The sequence below is a fragment of the Hyposmocoma kahamanoa genome, unplaced genomic scaffold, assembly GCF_003589595.1.
Source record: "Hyposmocoma kahamanoa isolate Upper Pololo Valley unplaced genomic scaffold, ASM358959v1 101, whole genome shotgun sequence".
NCBI classification, from domain to species: Eukaryota; Metazoa; Arthropoda; class Insecta; order Lepidoptera; family Cosmopterigidae; genus Hyposmocoma; species Hyposmocoma kahamanoa.
Window position 1 is genome coordinate 1,233,542 of NW_020653333.1, and position 16,502 is coordinate 1,250,043.

The 16,502-nt window shown below is 36.5% G+C and overlaps 2 protein-coding genes across 2 annotated transcripts in view; one reads left to right on the plus strand and one right to left on the minus strand.

Moving 5' to 3' along the window:
- Window positions 1-957, minus strand: part of LOC113230804 (stromal membrane-associated protein 1) — a 15,015-nt gene extending 14,058 nt beyond the window's left edge. Inside the window, exon 1 of the mRNA XM_026464896.1 lies at window positions 773-957. Within this exon, the coding sequence (XP_026320681.1) occupies window positions 773-890 (118 nt within the window). The 5' untranslated portion in view covers window positions 891-957. The remainder of the gene's footprint in view (window positions 1-772) is intronic.
- A 902-nt stretch (window positions 958-1,859) lies between these two features.
- LOC113230750 (phosphoinositide 3-kinase regulatory subunit 4) overlaps window positions 1,860-16,502 on the plus strand; it is a 34,787-nt gene continuing 20,144 nt past the window's right edge. Inside the window, exons 1-12 of the mRNA XM_026464832.1 lie at window positions 1,860-1,972; window positions 2,930-3,110; window positions 4,680-4,850; window positions 5,604-5,792; window positions 6,570-6,658; window positions 8,280-8,489; window positions 9,158-9,611; window positions 10,420-10,612; window positions 10,878-10,987; window positions 11,506-11,614; window positions 13,990-14,138; window positions 16,152-16,295. Of these exons, the coding sequence (XP_026320617.1) occupies window positions 1,881-1,972; window positions 2,930-3,110; window positions 4,680-4,850; window positions 5,604-5,792; window positions 6,570-6,658; window positions 8,280-8,489; window positions 9,158-9,611; window positions 10,420-10,612; window positions 10,878-10,987; window positions 11,506-11,614; window positions 13,990-14,138; window positions 16,152-16,295 (2,091 nt within the window). The 5' untranslated portion in view covers window positions 1,860-1,880. The remainder of the gene's footprint in view (window positions 1,973-2,929; window positions 3,111-4,679; window positions 4,851-5,603; window positions 5,793-6,569; window positions 6,659-8,279; window positions 8,490-9,157; window positions 9,612-10,419; window positions 10,613-10,877; window positions 10,988-11,505; window positions 11,615-13,989; window positions 14,139-16,151; window positions 16,296-16,502) is intronic.

A 16,502-nucleotide genomic window follows, 5' to 3' on the forward strand; every position in this document is an offset into this window, starting at 1 on the left:
GGGGGGGGGGTTTTAACCCGCTCTATGGTGCGAAAACATGATTTTTTTGAGGTTATTTTTTTCGAATTTTCAAAAATTAATATCTCGAAAGCTATTAACTTCCTAACTTTGAAACTTTGCACGAAGGGTCCCCTTCCCTCCCCCCGAAACTATTAACTTCCTAACTTTGAAACTTTGCACGAAGGGTCCCCTTCCCTCCCCCCCTTCCCCCCACCCCCCTCCCTCCCCTCAAATCGTGCGATGGTAATGTACAGTCCTTCCCAGAATAAATCCATCAAGCCAAAACATCAACAATTTTTTTTTTCATATTGTTTTCTTCAAAACAAATAATAACGCACATAATAATAATAATAAACTCAAATCTTGCAAAAAAAAACAGCAGCACTTTTGTAATCAGACCTAATCGAACTTGTCTGAATTCCATCTGGTGACCTCCAGCTGAGCGCCATTAGGCCAAGGCGGTCTCACCAATTGGTTTATTATGCAGAGGTTATTGACTTCATTATCAGAACTAGACAACTCAATGCGTGGAAGGCAATCGTAAATTAGACTTCGAACGATAACGAGTTCATATTGAGTTTACATGAATACTTCATCAATTAATTCGTACTTTTGACTCGTGTCGAACAATCCTTGAAAAAATTAATTTGCACGCTTTAAATTTCAAATGAAGTCTGTAATATGCGATCTGTATGCTGTATTAGTCACTCTTTTCACTAGAAATGCAAATGACCAACGAATTTTGCGAATGAAAAAAGAAAAATCAACTTACCCTTCGCGTCACAATCCACACAATATTTATTGTCTTCATCCTTCAGCATTTGCATCAATATGTTCTGACATCGATCCTGGATCTGTTTGGCTCGATCCTTTTCACTTTTAGAAGTCATCTCTGTGAATAATTTGCAGTGAACTTTGGAAAATTCAGTAAAAATGGGTGGAATGCTTGTTTGTTGAGGAGGACAGAAACCATAGAGCAGAGAAAAGTGACTAGAGTGACAGCCGATTGACGATTTGATGAAGTTTTTTTTATTAATAATTTTGGCTTGGATATAAGTCTTTTGAGCCATGTCTTCGTAAGAGGATAAGCAATTTGAGGCGACGACGTGCTTGGATTGACACGAGATTCCTTAGAACGGGCCGATACGGGTATTTTAGTTCGAGATTCGTATAATTTCGCGTTTTAATCTTCGATTAAGGCACAATAGCACTATCCCATTCCACTTTAAACTAGATTTCACAAAATAATTGAAAGTCAAAATAAAAACGACACTTTTCCCTCCAAAAGGCCCAGAATGAATCTTGATGAGGTGTAGTTTGTCAAAGGTTTTAGAACTGCAACAATTTTTTTTGAAATCCGGTGAATGATGATTATGTTCTATAAAAAACCCAAAACAGGTTGATGTTGCAGTAGCAATTTAATTTTTCTGGTTGTCTTTGTCTATCTATGTAAAATCTTCCTATCGTCATCTCTTTCGTACAAGTCTGTATTTCTGAACATAAAACTTAAGCTAAATGAACACGTTTAATTGAGGCAATCTATCTCACCACGCACCGCTCTACATGTCTGGGTTGAAAAACCCTGACGTTGCTTGGCGAAATCGTCGCGCAAAACGACGAAGCCATAGATACAAAAGTTGAAGTTGAGTACGTCAACGTCAATCAAATGGCCAAATTCGATTCATTATAAAATTTCTTTGTTTTTATTGCTATCAATACTATAAAGTTGAAGTTGACGAAGAAAATTACGATTTTATTTAACATGTTATTGTAGATAAATCTGTGTAGTGTAATTTTTCGACCATATTCGATGTAGATAGGCTTTGTAAATAAAAATAAATGATCATGTTTTAATTCCTTATAAATTTTTGTATTCAACGATGGGTAATCAACTTGTGGGTGTTGCTCCGTCGCAAATCTATCCCGTAGAGCATTACCTGAGCGACCATGTCGACTTATCGTTTGATCAGAGGTGAGACAAAACATAATTAAAGTGTCTGTGACCTTTCAATAGGCATTTGTTATTGCTATGTCTACTAAATTTATTTGCGAATGGCAAATTTTATTATTCAGATGTCATCTACTTTCGTTTTGAATATCCTGTACCAGCAGTGAGAGAGTATTTGGTTTGATACAAAGAAATAAACAGTATTTTAGGACACTGTCTCTGTGAAGTAGGATATGGGTTCCATCTATAGAGAGAGAGTGTAAAGCTTTTGTCAACCAAGTGAACTCCAACTCTTATTATTGTATATATAAGCCTTTTAGGTCTGCAACTTTAAAATTCATTATGTAAGCTTGTTTTCTCTAACAAGGTAATCATAATAATGTGTTTATTTCTCCACAAAAATATGTACAAGGTTCTCAGTAATGTAAGATACAGGTAACTAACATTTTTTAGGAACCCACTGGAACCTATAAAATTGACTTATCGGAAAACTTGACTTGGCACCACCAATAAATAAAAGGAAGAAGTTTAATGTATAGAATTATTCAAACTTACTGTGTGTGTACCTTATCTAACCAAGTGGACAACAGAATAACCAGTGTACAGACTAGGCCATCATCATCACTCTTTTTTGCCACACTTTAATCACTCATGATGACGTGCCCATAGAAGACTAAATAGCATGCAGAATAGGCACCACAACACCTGAGTTATATAAACCAGGCCATATTACTATGTTTAGTAGTAGTATGCTAGGCTTTGTATAGACGTGGCAAACGCGCCTGTTTGCGAAAGGCTCACGAGCTGTACACATGCATTAACTTGTGCAATCTATTTGCGAGTTGTTTGCACGTCCCTTGCGCGCCACATATCCTTGCTTGTCTACCGATGCGCACTGAGCGGCATGCCTGCAGCATACTCATCAGGTTAGTATGCACCCCTAGAAGATTAAGGTCTTAATTCTGTCTTTATGTCTTGCAGTTTGGGTTCAACCCGGTTCCTCAAAGTGGCCCGTGCAAAGTCCAGGGAAGGCCTCATAGTGGTCAAAGTATTTGCAGTCCATGATCCTTCCTTACCTCTGGCGGAACACAAAGAAAGGATCTTGAAGATTAAGGAACAATTGGCTTCAACATTTAATTGCTTGCCCTTTCAGAGAGTTATTGTGAGTTGAATTTTTTACACTTATGCAAAATAAAAAAAATTAAATAATGACTTGCATATACATGTTATTGCACAGATAATTGAGCATATTTATGAGGACAGATTTAGGGACATTTATCTTTTAATTTTTCTAATAGTTGGTTCTTAAAGTTTGTAATTCAAGATTATAAATCAAATTTTTAAATTTGATTTAAAATTTGCAATTTTGCTTGCTGTAAAATTTGCAAATAAATAAATAAAATATACATTAATAACAATGCTTTGTCAATATTTATCTCAGTGTTTAACATTTGTTTTAAATCAAGTATTTGACCACCATTGTTTTAGATTTACGCAAGCCAGATATTCAATTTGTTTTTTCATAACTCATTTATATATGAAAACACATGTTGTATAGAAGTTAACAAAATAAGCATAGTTTCACTTTGTCTGGCCAAATATTAGGAATACATACACATTGACGATATACTACACACATGCACTTCAATGAACTAAGCGTAGCATGTTTTTTTGAAATACCATAGAGATGTGGACAAATGCATGTAATGAAATAAGTTATTTGGATAATGTGAAAGATAATAATTGTAAAGAAAAAAGTTATAGTAATATTTGAATAACATCAAAATATATAATGTCAAAAATTATAAGACAATGAATTTAGGAATTTATTATTTAAAAATTAAACTATTGAAATTAAAGTTTGTACTCTGAAACTACTGGCTATATTTAACATATATGTATATATTTACAGCTTTTTTTTTGTATATATATATTTTCAGCTTATTGAAGCACAATGTCCCTAGGGGCCACAGTCAATGCTTCCACGTCGCTAGGAGCTTAGGGTTGCCACATTATTATTTTAGTTGGATCTAAAGGTCGTAAACATAATTTGAAAAAAAAACGGAAATTCTTTAATGAAAGGCGCGTGTGTCCACGCTATGCAACTGCGGTGGGCGTGGACATATATAAGCCGTGTTGCTACTTACTACTTACTTTGTAGTTACGAAAGCTGGCAGTTATTCCTGCCAAAAAAAGTTTCAACTATTCAAAGGGGAAATTTTGCCAATCGTCTTGTCGTGACGTATCAGAGCCCTTATCGAAATGTTCTAGCTTTCATTAGAAGAATTCTTCTTGAAATTTTATGTAGTAGGCATATTTAGTATATTATTTCCCTTATTGATATGTTGGTTGAGATTTTATTGATTGATGTAATTGATCACAGACTAATTAATACTTCTTATTGTATCAATGACTTACACTTTAATGCTTGCCATCGTGGTGAAAGGTTTTGCCAATCGACGTAAGGTACTTATTGTTGCATAGGCTGCGCCATATATATGTGTAGGTACGGAATGGTACGACGGGGACAATTTATAGATACATTTCCCTTATTAATTCAAACTCATTAGTGATACAAACTACCTCAAATAAATAATGTATTTATTTAATCTTTGGCAAAGTCGTTTATTTCTTTACATATTCACATTGCCGTGCGACACGAGATGCGGCGCTTTGATGTTGATTCTCTTGCTAGTTTCATGGTTTATATGTAATTTTATTTCTCCTGCAGCTCACTGACAAGGCTGGTCTGCTCATGCGTGAGTATTGCAAATGCAGCGTGTACGATCGTATGTCCACACGGCCGTTCCTCACAATTCTCGAGAAGAAATGGATCACGTTTCAAGTGTTATATGCATTGCATCGCATGCATAAACTCGGCATATGCCATGGGGATATTAAGGTAGGGTTTTAGTGTTTTGCTTGTTTTTTCTGTATACATTTTTTAAATTATTTATTTAAGTAGCGACTATGACCCATGGAATATGTACCTCATATTATTCCATGTAACATAATATAAAAAATACTAAATAACTAATTTAGACGAATTGTACTTGTCGGCGACTTGTTGCTCAACGTAGTGTCTGGTAACCGACCTCGGAATCGGTATACGACATCGTCTCATACGTCTGGTATACGACACCGTTCGCTCAAAAACTCCTCGTTCATGAAGGTCAACAGATAACCTGTCGGCACTCTTACCATCAACGAATTAAAATTTACGTTGTGGCGGAACTCCAACCGCACGACCCTCTGGTGTATTTGGCTTTACGTAGTAATGCAGTCGTGACAGACACATATTAATTGATTTAAAAAGAGGCTCAATACACAAAAGGAGAGCCTTTTGTTCATGTGTTGTCTGGAAGAGCTCGCTTTCAGCGATAAGGGCACCTTTGCCCACATTAATTCTAAGTTGTCTATATACTGTTTTTGTTTTTTTTTTGTGTTGGAGCAATTAAATGTATTAACTATCTATCTATCTTTGCTTGTATTTAACGGGGCCTTCTTGAACAATTATGTGGCCCTATATCACAAATGTTACTGGAATTATCGCGTAACATACGTCCTTCTTTTTTGATGTCGGTTAAAAATTAAATTAAATTAATCAATTTGTTTGTTTTCACAATGCCAAGTCATAATTTAATTACATTTACAGCTGGAAAACATAATGGTAACTTCATGGCTGTGGGTGCTTCTCACAGACATAGCTTCATTTAAGCCAACCTTCTTGCCCGACGACAATCCAGCGGACTTCAGCTATTTCTTTGACACGTCGCGACGGAGATTATGCTACGTCGCACCTGAGCGCTTTGTTCGGGCGCCTGACCCATCCAATCGACCCATTGTAAGTATCTGGCACACAATATTAGCTTCTTGTGCATTGTATCCCTGCTTCCACTATATCAATAGGCGAAAATGCACCTAATTAAGTAGACTATAGGTACTTATTTCTTTGTATTTATTGCCATATCAAAATAAGCAAAAAATCCACAATAGTCGATTTAAGTTTTCTGTATTAATAATTTGTAAATTGTTTGTTGGCTGCGCGGTCCACTTATAAAGAAATATCGTCTCTTACCTCTCTCTATTTACCTTTAAACAGACGACATGTACCAGAAAATATAGTTCTAAATAACATAATAAACAATGGAAAGATCCTTGTGATTTCCAGTTCAGAATGTTTCTTAGATGTAACAATAACTGCCTACCATAGAGATATGGCCCCCACATTATTATTATAAGCCTGTGACTCAATGCAAAGGCTTCCTCCATGGCCGAACGGTTACCATGCTAGACTGCCACGCAGATGTCACGGGCTCAATTCCCAGGCCGAGAGAAATATTTGTATGGCCTACATTCATTTCATTTATTTCACTCGTGAGTTTGGGTGTGTGTCCATCGCACCAGTGATACAGGGTTTCTCTAGTGCGGGGCTAAGAGTGTGTGCGCGTTATTATTATCCCCCATTCTTTTTCTATTGATTCCGGTTTTGGACTGTATCTGGCCAGTCCTTTAAAAAGGAGTCTGATTCAACCTGCCAGAGCACAGCACAGGAATTCAGAATTAGGATCCAATGTAGATAGATGGTTATATTGCAAGTACTATGAAACAATATTTTCAGAGTGATGACAAGTCTGGAGGCTTGTTGCTGAGTGAATCACCATGCAAGGTTGGCGAGCTTGTGCCTAGTATGGACATATTTTCCGCAGGGTAAGTTTTCTACACATACTTTTTTAAAATTCTGCACACCAAACCCCTTGCGGTGTTGCGATCTATTTCTTTTGACAAATTAATGAATGATATAAATGAATGATTTGAGTTATTATGTTTATTTGCCTGAAACTTTTTTTTTAAATCAAGTGACAGGACGACCAAGTAGTACTCTCATTGATAAGTGATACTGCAGTGCCACTCTAGAGTTTTAAATCGCAAAGATCTGAGTGATACTGCCACTGCGTCCGCCACTCTGAGACATGAAGTTGACAAGTACCAAGTACCTATAATGTCACCAGCATCCTTCGAAAATCGCAACACAGTCATGTTGGTAGTACTTCCATTAATGTAATGATTTATAAAACTTGACACGTTCGATGTTGCCGCTTGATAATTACCTAGTAACATGGAGTATCATTTCATACAAATCAAACTTGGTTTAATATAAAAATTAGAAATAAACTTATTTAAAACTGTAGATGGCGGCACTTCGATAAAATAAAAAAATATAAAGTAATGAATCTCGAAAATTTGAGGTATATCATACGGAATAAGAAATATAAAATACAAAAAAGACTACTTGAAAAGTTCGTGGAATTACATCTATTTGCCACGTTTTATTGGCATCGGTTACCGGAATGTACGCGAAACCGGATTCATTTCCTAATTTGTCACCTTTAGATAAGGAATATTTTCTTTAAATTTAAATGGGACCAATACCGAGGCACCATCGTTCCAACAAAAAGTTGAATAATTATTAAAATGAAAAGAAGAATCATTAAAATCGGTTCACAAATGCCCAAGTTATCGCGGAACATACATACAAAAAGAAATATAGACGAATTAAGAACCTCCTCCTTTTTTTGAAGTTGGTTAAAAAAGAAATACAAAACTATGAAAATTGGTGAAACAAGTAAACTGTCGTTGAAGAGATAACCAATCGAAGGTTTCTCAATGGTGTACATTTTTTTTTGTTAGTTTGCAGTAAATTGTACGGCATTTCTTTGAATTTATTCTAACGTTTTAGTTTAAAATATTAAAAGTTAACTATTTTGCGATTTCATTATATGTTATTGTATATTTTATAATCAACGCCTAAACAAGAGCAATAATGGCTGCTATCTGTTGGCCTTTTCGAATAATACGCGAGTTTACTTAGTACCATCTATTGATTAGCGTTAGAAATCAAAATAAGCGTCCGAATAAACGGAGTTACGAGTGCGACATTGCTTTGTATGAGATTGGGTATCTGTACTATGTTATAGTATTATGTTATCTATGCTAGTAGCGGCCTCTACAACAATCTGATGAATTAATGTTAACACCATCTATCTGTTAGAAAATAACAAGTCAGTGTGACGTTCCATTTAAAATCAATAACTATCACAACGAGATTATAAATTAAAACCACCGTTTGTAGTTTACTTCGTGAACGTCATCCTAACGTCACTTCAACATAATATAATATAATCTATTCCACTTTATATCTAATCGACTTTTGTATTTTCTACTTTTTCTTTCATAACTTTGGACGATCATTTTTATCCATATTTTTTAAATATAATTTCGTAATATGAAGGTTCTATTCGCTCCGATAAAAATATTTAATCTCTGACAGATGCGCCCTTCTAGAACTTTGGAATGATGGCACACCAGCACTTGACCTCCCTGGGCTGCTTGCCTTCCGCAATGGGGAAGACCGACCATCGACTATGACCCTTCCAGAGGGCAGCGACCCTCTGTTGAAAAACCTTCTACATTCTATGACAGAACGGAATCCCAAAGACAGACGGAGTGCAGAGTTGTACCTCGATGAAGCTAGAGAGAAGTAAGTAGACATCATTATATTTTTTATTTATAATGTGAAACAGACACGTGTGTACAACAAGGGCAAAACGTCCGGATAATAAATAGGTGTACAAAGTAGTTATGTGTTATGTTAGTTAGTTCTGCTTCCGCAACTGTGGAAGCTCCGCACTTTTTCTCACTTCTGTTTACGTTTCTGCTTCTGAAACTTTTGTAACGGAATTTAATCGTCGGAAGTGTTTACAAGGTTCGCGACTGATGAGACGTGCGCGAGTATTGCTTGTTGATGGGACGCGCTTTATTACCCCGCACTAGGCAAACCCTGTGTCGCGGGTGCCATGGACACACACATAGACAACCACAAATTACACCAATCTCACGAAAGCGGTTTGGGTGTAATTTGTTATCTATTTCTGAATTTCTGAAGTTATACTCACATTAACTTAGTTAACTGCCTCCATGGCCAAACTGTTACCATGCTGGACTGCCACACAGAGGTCCCGGGTTCGATTCCCGGGCCGGGAGAAATATTTGTATGGCCTACATTTAATGCTCTTGTGAGTTTGGGTGTAATTTGTAGTTGTCTATGTGTATGTCCATGGAAAAAAAAACATTTTATGCACAAAGAAAATTCCTTCGACATATCCAGAAAATTTAAACTGATAAACTTAAAATAAATTTATATTTCAGACTGTTCCCTGAATACTTCTACTCATTCCTCCAGTCGTACATGTTAATATTTTCTGCCCAGCCTATATTACCGCCAGACGAAAAAATTCTCCGCATACACCAGGACATAAAGAATATCATCAAAATATTTACTCAACCATCTGATGCCAAAAACTATCAAGATTTAGTAGAGGAGACCACAGATAATCAAAATATAACCATAGACAATTTAAAAGACGGCTTCAAAGTTTTACCGGTTAATACCATAGACTATGCGGAAGATTTTGAAAAAGCACCTGAGAGACAGGACTTGGGACCCGATAGCGAAGGTCTGATACTGATTACGTCACTGGTGACGTCATGTATAAGAGGATTACATCATTGCACGTCGAAGTTGTACAGTTTGGAGATTTTGCAGTTGTTATGCGAGAATTCTAGCTCGGAAACAATTTTGGATCGGATCTTGCCTTATATTGTAAGTGTGATTCTTTAATTATACCTAGAAATAGATGTTTACATAACAGTCTCACTGTTTAAGGTATTCCACGCCTTAGGTAGCTCTTTGAGGGAGGATAATTTGTTTTCGTTCTGGAGCCCTATTCCCGTGCGACATATTGTTTATTCTTTATAGATGTCGCCCATTAAACTTAGGAAACAGACTTACTAAAGTCAGTGTATAACTTTTGTGGCGCCATCTATTACCATACTCTTGAACTACTTTGTGGTAGTATGTGTTAGTAGTGTTACTATTTTAGTAACAGTAGAGCTCCTTGTGAAAGAATTCATCACCTTACCTATTTTTGCTTCCAAGTAGTAATGTCAGCAGTTTGTGTTCCGGTTTTGAAGGGTAAGGGTGCTGGTGAAATTACAGGCACATGGGACTTGTCAACTTACGTCTCAGGGTGATGGACGATGTGCCAGTGCCTCTCAGATCTTTGCGATTGTGTTAGTGGTACTGCCACTGTTATGGACAGGCGTGTAGATTACCATCAGTCGCACGACTTGTTCGTCCCGTCACTTTATATTATTATGTTGAAAACACTGAAAGAACAGATATTTAATCAGATTTCATAAAATGACTGTAAATCGATAACGACGCATTATCGTATTTTTTTTTTTTTTCAATGAAATTAAAATAATTAGTCAACATTCAACAAAAATTAATGCCAATTTACTATTTCATAGTAACTCTCTACGGCCTTGAATTTACACTGCACCTTTCGGTTACATCCTGTGTAATGACTGAACTATAATAAACATAATAAAAATATTCCATGTCTTAGATACACCTGTCCCATGACTCAGTGTCTCGAGTCCGGGCCGCCGCGGTCCACACAGCAGCTCGGTGTGTTGCTATGGTCCGAAACCTGCCCAAAGCAGACTGCAATGTCTTCCCTGAATACATCTTACCAGAACTCGCGTTGTGTGCTACGGACCCAGCCGTTACCGTGCGAATAGCAACTGCTAATAATATTGGTAAGTCACATCTAAGCAGCCGGAAATGGCACTATGGTTACAAACCTGTTCAAAACGACAATAGCAAAATATTTTCCAGAATATACTACTTAATAGTCCGAAGCGGCCCAATGGCCTAAAACCGACAGTTACATAAATATACAATCTAACTAAACGCGGTTTATATTATAACATATTATGATATTATGATTATATGTTATGACATATTACAATTTATTCCACTAAAGTGGCCCAAAAAGATGACTCATCACTTCTTTATTTGCAGCCAAACTAGCCGAGACAGCGGTTCGTTTCCTTGACCAGACGCAGAACATGGTAGACAAAGAAGCTGCTAACATTAACTATGAGACTGAACTATCCGCTCTGCATGAAATGGTAAAAATATTAATGAAAAACTCTTATTTGAAATAAATAAATATTAGACAAAATCACGTACGTTGCTCTGATCCCAAAGTAAGTAAGTAAAGCACTTGTGTTATGGAAATCGGAAACAACGACGAAACCATAAACACCCGGCATTATACTAAGCGGCATCTCACGGTCTGTGGTTTTATTGACCACTTTGCACGAGCCGTACCTGCTAAGCACAGGAAAAGACTCGTCTGTGGTAACGCAGACGCGTCTGTAGCGGTGCCGTTATGACGTTATAATTATTTAGTCATTAATATGAAAAAGGCGGAGCCTGTGTGTGGCTGCGTAATCGGTTGTGCGAGGAAATCTGTAAAGTGACCGTAAGAGGCCGCCTTAAGACACCTAGAATAGAATCAGTGAATTGCAAATTATGAATGCCAAATATTGCTTGCAAAGTAATGGTGGCGGCCAGCAACGTCTTTCCGTTATCAAGGATACTTCCTGATGTCTTTATTTTATTATTATTTCCTACTCACTTTCAGGTTCGTTCGACGGTGTACCATTTATTAACAGACTCCCAAGCTGTAGTTAAAAGAGCTCTAGTTGAAAATGGTATCACGAAGCTATGTATCTTCTTTGGGAAACAAAAAGGTAAGTGAGATTTATTTCTAATAATAATAATAAAAATAATAATAAATTAATCTTTTAGGCCTTGGGAGAGGCGAGAGTTTAAAATAAATACGATAATAATAATAATAATATGCATTTATTTCGGACCTGAACCCATATATAATTAGTAACAGACTTACTGTATATGTATTACTGTATATATGTGTATATTATGTTTATTTAGTTATATTTAAATTTATTTGGCAGCCCAATTAGAGGGCACCGACCCGAATGCTATTTAAAAAAATATTTTTCATTCAGTTGTAGCCTTGCTCTTCGTGCGGAAGTTTTTATTTTCTAACATACCCGGTCTTAGAGGATGGAAAAAAATAAAAGACATAGTCTAAGTACCCGGTACATATACTGAATACTGCAGAGAGACCGTCATATTAAAATCGTCTTTTAAATTTAGTGACAGTTTATAAATTCATAGTTCAATATTGTGGTAATAGATGGCGCTAAATGGTACTTTGAGAATCGTTCAAAGTTGATACGATGTGTATGAATGTCTACTAAATACTATTTAAGGTCATTCATTTGACTGCCAGTCAACCCGTGACCATGGAGCGTGCAATCGCTTCGAAATATCGGGAAAATAAAAAGAAGTCATACCGTGGTAAGAAACCTGATATTAGTGATAATCATTTATTTAAATACAGTTTTATTTTGACAATTGAATCGCAGCTGTTGACTGTAGATTTAATATTCTAATATTGAGTGACCTTAAAATAGTAATTTTTTGTATATGAAATTTGGTATCGTAGTTTTGCGAGCGCCACCTCTTGAAAATATAGGAAACTAAAGTCAAACAAACGACCATTAGCTACAATAACGTAGTAAATTTTAGGTAAAGTTTATGGCCACTTAACTATCTTATCTTTCTTATCCAATCGTAAAAAGCCTGCTGTAGTTCTATATAACAGAGCGTTCATTAAGGACGCTAAATATTTCTTGTATATCAAAATGACGAATCTCTTGTACAACTTGGCCTTTAAACGGGTCTACAGACCGAACCCCCGACCCGGGCGGGATGATGTCCGCGGCCTTGTTTCTAGAATAATGTCATAGGATTAGATTAGAAATAAGGCCAACACCAAGCTGGGCTGTGTCGCCGGGTCGGCGGATTCGGTCTGTAAATCCCTTAACGTACAAAGTTTCAACTCCAGGCGGCGCCACTTGTCTACAGCGCTGTCCAGTATCTTTACAACACATTCCTGTTCCTTAAATATTAAATAGAAACAAAATAGCTTCATACTGACTGACGCTACCTAATGAAACTATGTAACGAACTTAATGGACACAATTTGATGTGTACAATGTATGTTCATCCGTATTCTAAACGAGAAAGAAAGAGATGTCATGTATTTCTCAGTCAGTGTCCAGATTCACCACGTAAATATACACATAATGTAATAATGTGCCGAACAACCACACAATTACCTGGTCTCAAACAAGTTAATCCCCTGTACCATGAGTACCAGAGCAACAGAATTCTTCTGGGGGCACTGCCCAGAATACCCAGATGACAACCAGTTTAGAAAGGTTCATTTCCCAAAAGCTTCCTACGGGAATCGAATTCGGGACGTCCACGTCCAATGCCCACAATGCAAAGCGTTGGGCCACCGAGGTCGTCATGTCACATGTGTGTGAACATCAACAGTTACATGTATTTGTTTCAATTTAAACGAGCTAAGGTGTATATTACAATAAAAGCTTAAAAAAACTATAACTAGACTTAACTCAATAAAATTGGGTCCCCGCGGCAAGGTGCCCAAAATGCTGGTGGCAGGTTCCCTCTTTATATATCTATGCTAATACGTTGGACAAGGTAGATTGCCCTTGGGTTTTTCAAACAGTCTACTAATTTTTTTGATAAGACCTCGGAAACAATTGGGGTGCCGCATTTGAAAAAAAAACCTGAATTATATACATAAACTTGACTACAATTTTTTTCCTTGTTATTTTTTGTGTTAACTTAATCTAAAAAATATGTGTTTTCAGTTATTTTTTGTGGATAATAGATATTTTTATCTAATTGAAAGATTGTACATGAAAAGTTATATGAATTTTAAATGTATCATGCATTCCTCCAATCGCGTATACAAAAAGTATAACTTTTGGGTGCCAATTTTGCGAATATCGTAATAAACTATTTTATATATTATATAAACTATTCACCTTACCAACGCCATCTATTGGATATTAGATTACATAAAACCGTGACATTCCCCCTTTAGTTTACCTAAGTGGGCGGTAAGCCAAAAGGTTTGAGAATCTCTGGGTTAATTTAACAGTTCATTCTCTATATTCCATTTTTTTTTTATAACACAAAAAGCTATTTGTTTCTCTCTGTGTAGCAAACGACGTAATCCTGTCTCACATGGTGACATTCCTCAACGACAAAGATGAAGCTGCGTTACGCGGGTGTTTTTTCGAACGCATAGTCGGCGTCGCCGCGTACGTAGGACATCACGCCGCTCATAGCCTCGTATCTTTATTACAACAAGTAAGGTTAACTGCATATCTTCGGGTATAGTGCAATTACATGTAACTAGCATTGTATTACGAGCAGGGATCGGATTAGATAGAGTTTTTTTAAATAAACTTCGAGGGACATAGACAGAAAATGGAGACTGCCTTACGACAATATTTTTTAGGTCCTGGACCAGTTCGGGATTCGGGAAATCACGTAAGTACATTAAAATTTGACGTAATTGGGGACAGGCAGGTACACTATATTTATCTTAACTTTGCGACACAGTGGGTCGGATCAGCGATATTGCGGACATTGGATTTTTTCACGATACCTTTCTAAAAAATGCCAATCGAGAGATCCTATTGTCCTAATTAAATAATATCATATCACATTTTGCCTTAAATCGAATAGGAAATGAAATTATTTTTCCGGATTTAAATCGCGTATATTTGTTTTTTTAAACAAACCAACGTTTCGGGACCTTTACAGGTCCCATGGTCACGGTTGACTGAGGTGGTAGTCTTAAATCGAATAGTTTAGTAGGAAAAAAATAAAATGTGAATTTTTTATATGGGACCATACGATCCATAATATAGTGTACCCGCCTGTCCCCAATTACATCAATTTTTAATGTTCTTCAATGATTTCCCGAGTCCCGAAAAGGTTCAAGACCTAAAAACTATTGTAGTAAGGCAGTTTCTATTTTCGGTCTATATTCCTCTAAGTTTATTTAAAAAAACTACCTATTCCGATCCATGATTACGAATTTCCATTCCGGTAATTTAGTGGCAAACAAATTAGCGTGATTTACGGAAATCTATTGTTATGAGTCCGTAAACAACACAAATTAATGCTCACTGTGCACAATGAAAGTAGTAGCCATTGAAATAGCAAAGTAATAACGTTAAATCCCTTTCCTGTGAAATTTGGTTTAGTGTAGATACGCGCCTTTTACCAGTACTATGTACGCGGATTTGCACTATCCCCGACGATATATCGAAAGACAATCTGGTACCACTACTACCATTGCTCCTGCTATAGTCTGTCTTTTGGAGTCGGAGTAAAATGACATTTGCAAGGTTGCCAATTTTCATAAAATTTCAAATAGTCATGTACTTGTTGTCGACAGTTTTATCGATAGATTGTGAAAGAAGGTAAGATTGTGACAAAAATATCAAAATTGTGAATGATACGACGTTCTACTGATTACTAATTGCCTTCATTTATTCTTATTTTGACAGTTGGCCAACTAGATCGAAAGTAATTTTTATTCATATATATTTAACAAGAACATTTCTCGAATTCCTGTGAACCTATGTCCAGCCGTTGGACGAATAAGGGACCGATGATAATTCAAATGAGACAAGTTCGGGTATTTATTGCATAAACAACATTCAGTCGATAGTCGATAGAATATTTATCGACTGCAATCATTAGTTGCTCGTAAGCGGGCAACACTTTTGCGCAATAAACTGTCGTTTTACTACATCTTCAAAAAAGACAGACTATATTTATATGTCAAACTTGAAATTATGTTGCCGTTTAAACTACGATTTCTACAAATCATCTGTCATACTTTTGACAAACAAACCGCAACATAGACAAAAGTTTGACAGAAAGCCCTGCGTCCGTGTACCAAACATGGGTTCGAATACTATCAGATTGAAGGGAATTTCCTTAGTGTTCAATATTTGTATTAATAATTATAATAAACTAGTGGGGTAATTTTACAAATACTAAATGAATATCATACATCATGAGAATATCATACGTGAAACCTAACACTGTCGTAACTCAAAATTGTGAAATTGTTTTGAACGCAATTTGAAGAAAAAAAACGCTGAATGGATCTTATTGCGAATAATGTGATTATTTTTATTTACAGGTATATCTATAATATTTAACTATCCAATTATAAATGAGAATATAATATTACATTGGTTTCATTCATTCACAATTTTGAGTTACGACAGCATGTCGTTTCGTATGCGAAAGTCATCATCAATAAAGCCAATATAAAAAAAAATACTTCACCATTCTCAGGGTCTCACGGATCCATCAGAATGGATAATAGCGAAAGCCCTTCGAGCCACAACGAGCCTGGCTGAACTGGGATTATTACCAAAGCAATCTCTCTGCGATCTGGTCTCGGAGAGCGCAGTATACCTTGCTCATCCGAATCTATGGGTAGGTTTTTTAACTTTTCTTTTTTCTTTAAACGCACACCCTCATAACACCTCACTAGGGGAAACCAACTACAAACTATACCCAAACTTATGACAAAATAAATGTAGGCCATACAAATATCTCTCCCGGCTCGAGATTTGAACCCGGGAGCTCTGCATGGCAGACCAGCATGGCAGCAGCCACGGAGGCAGTTACTTGTTAACAATG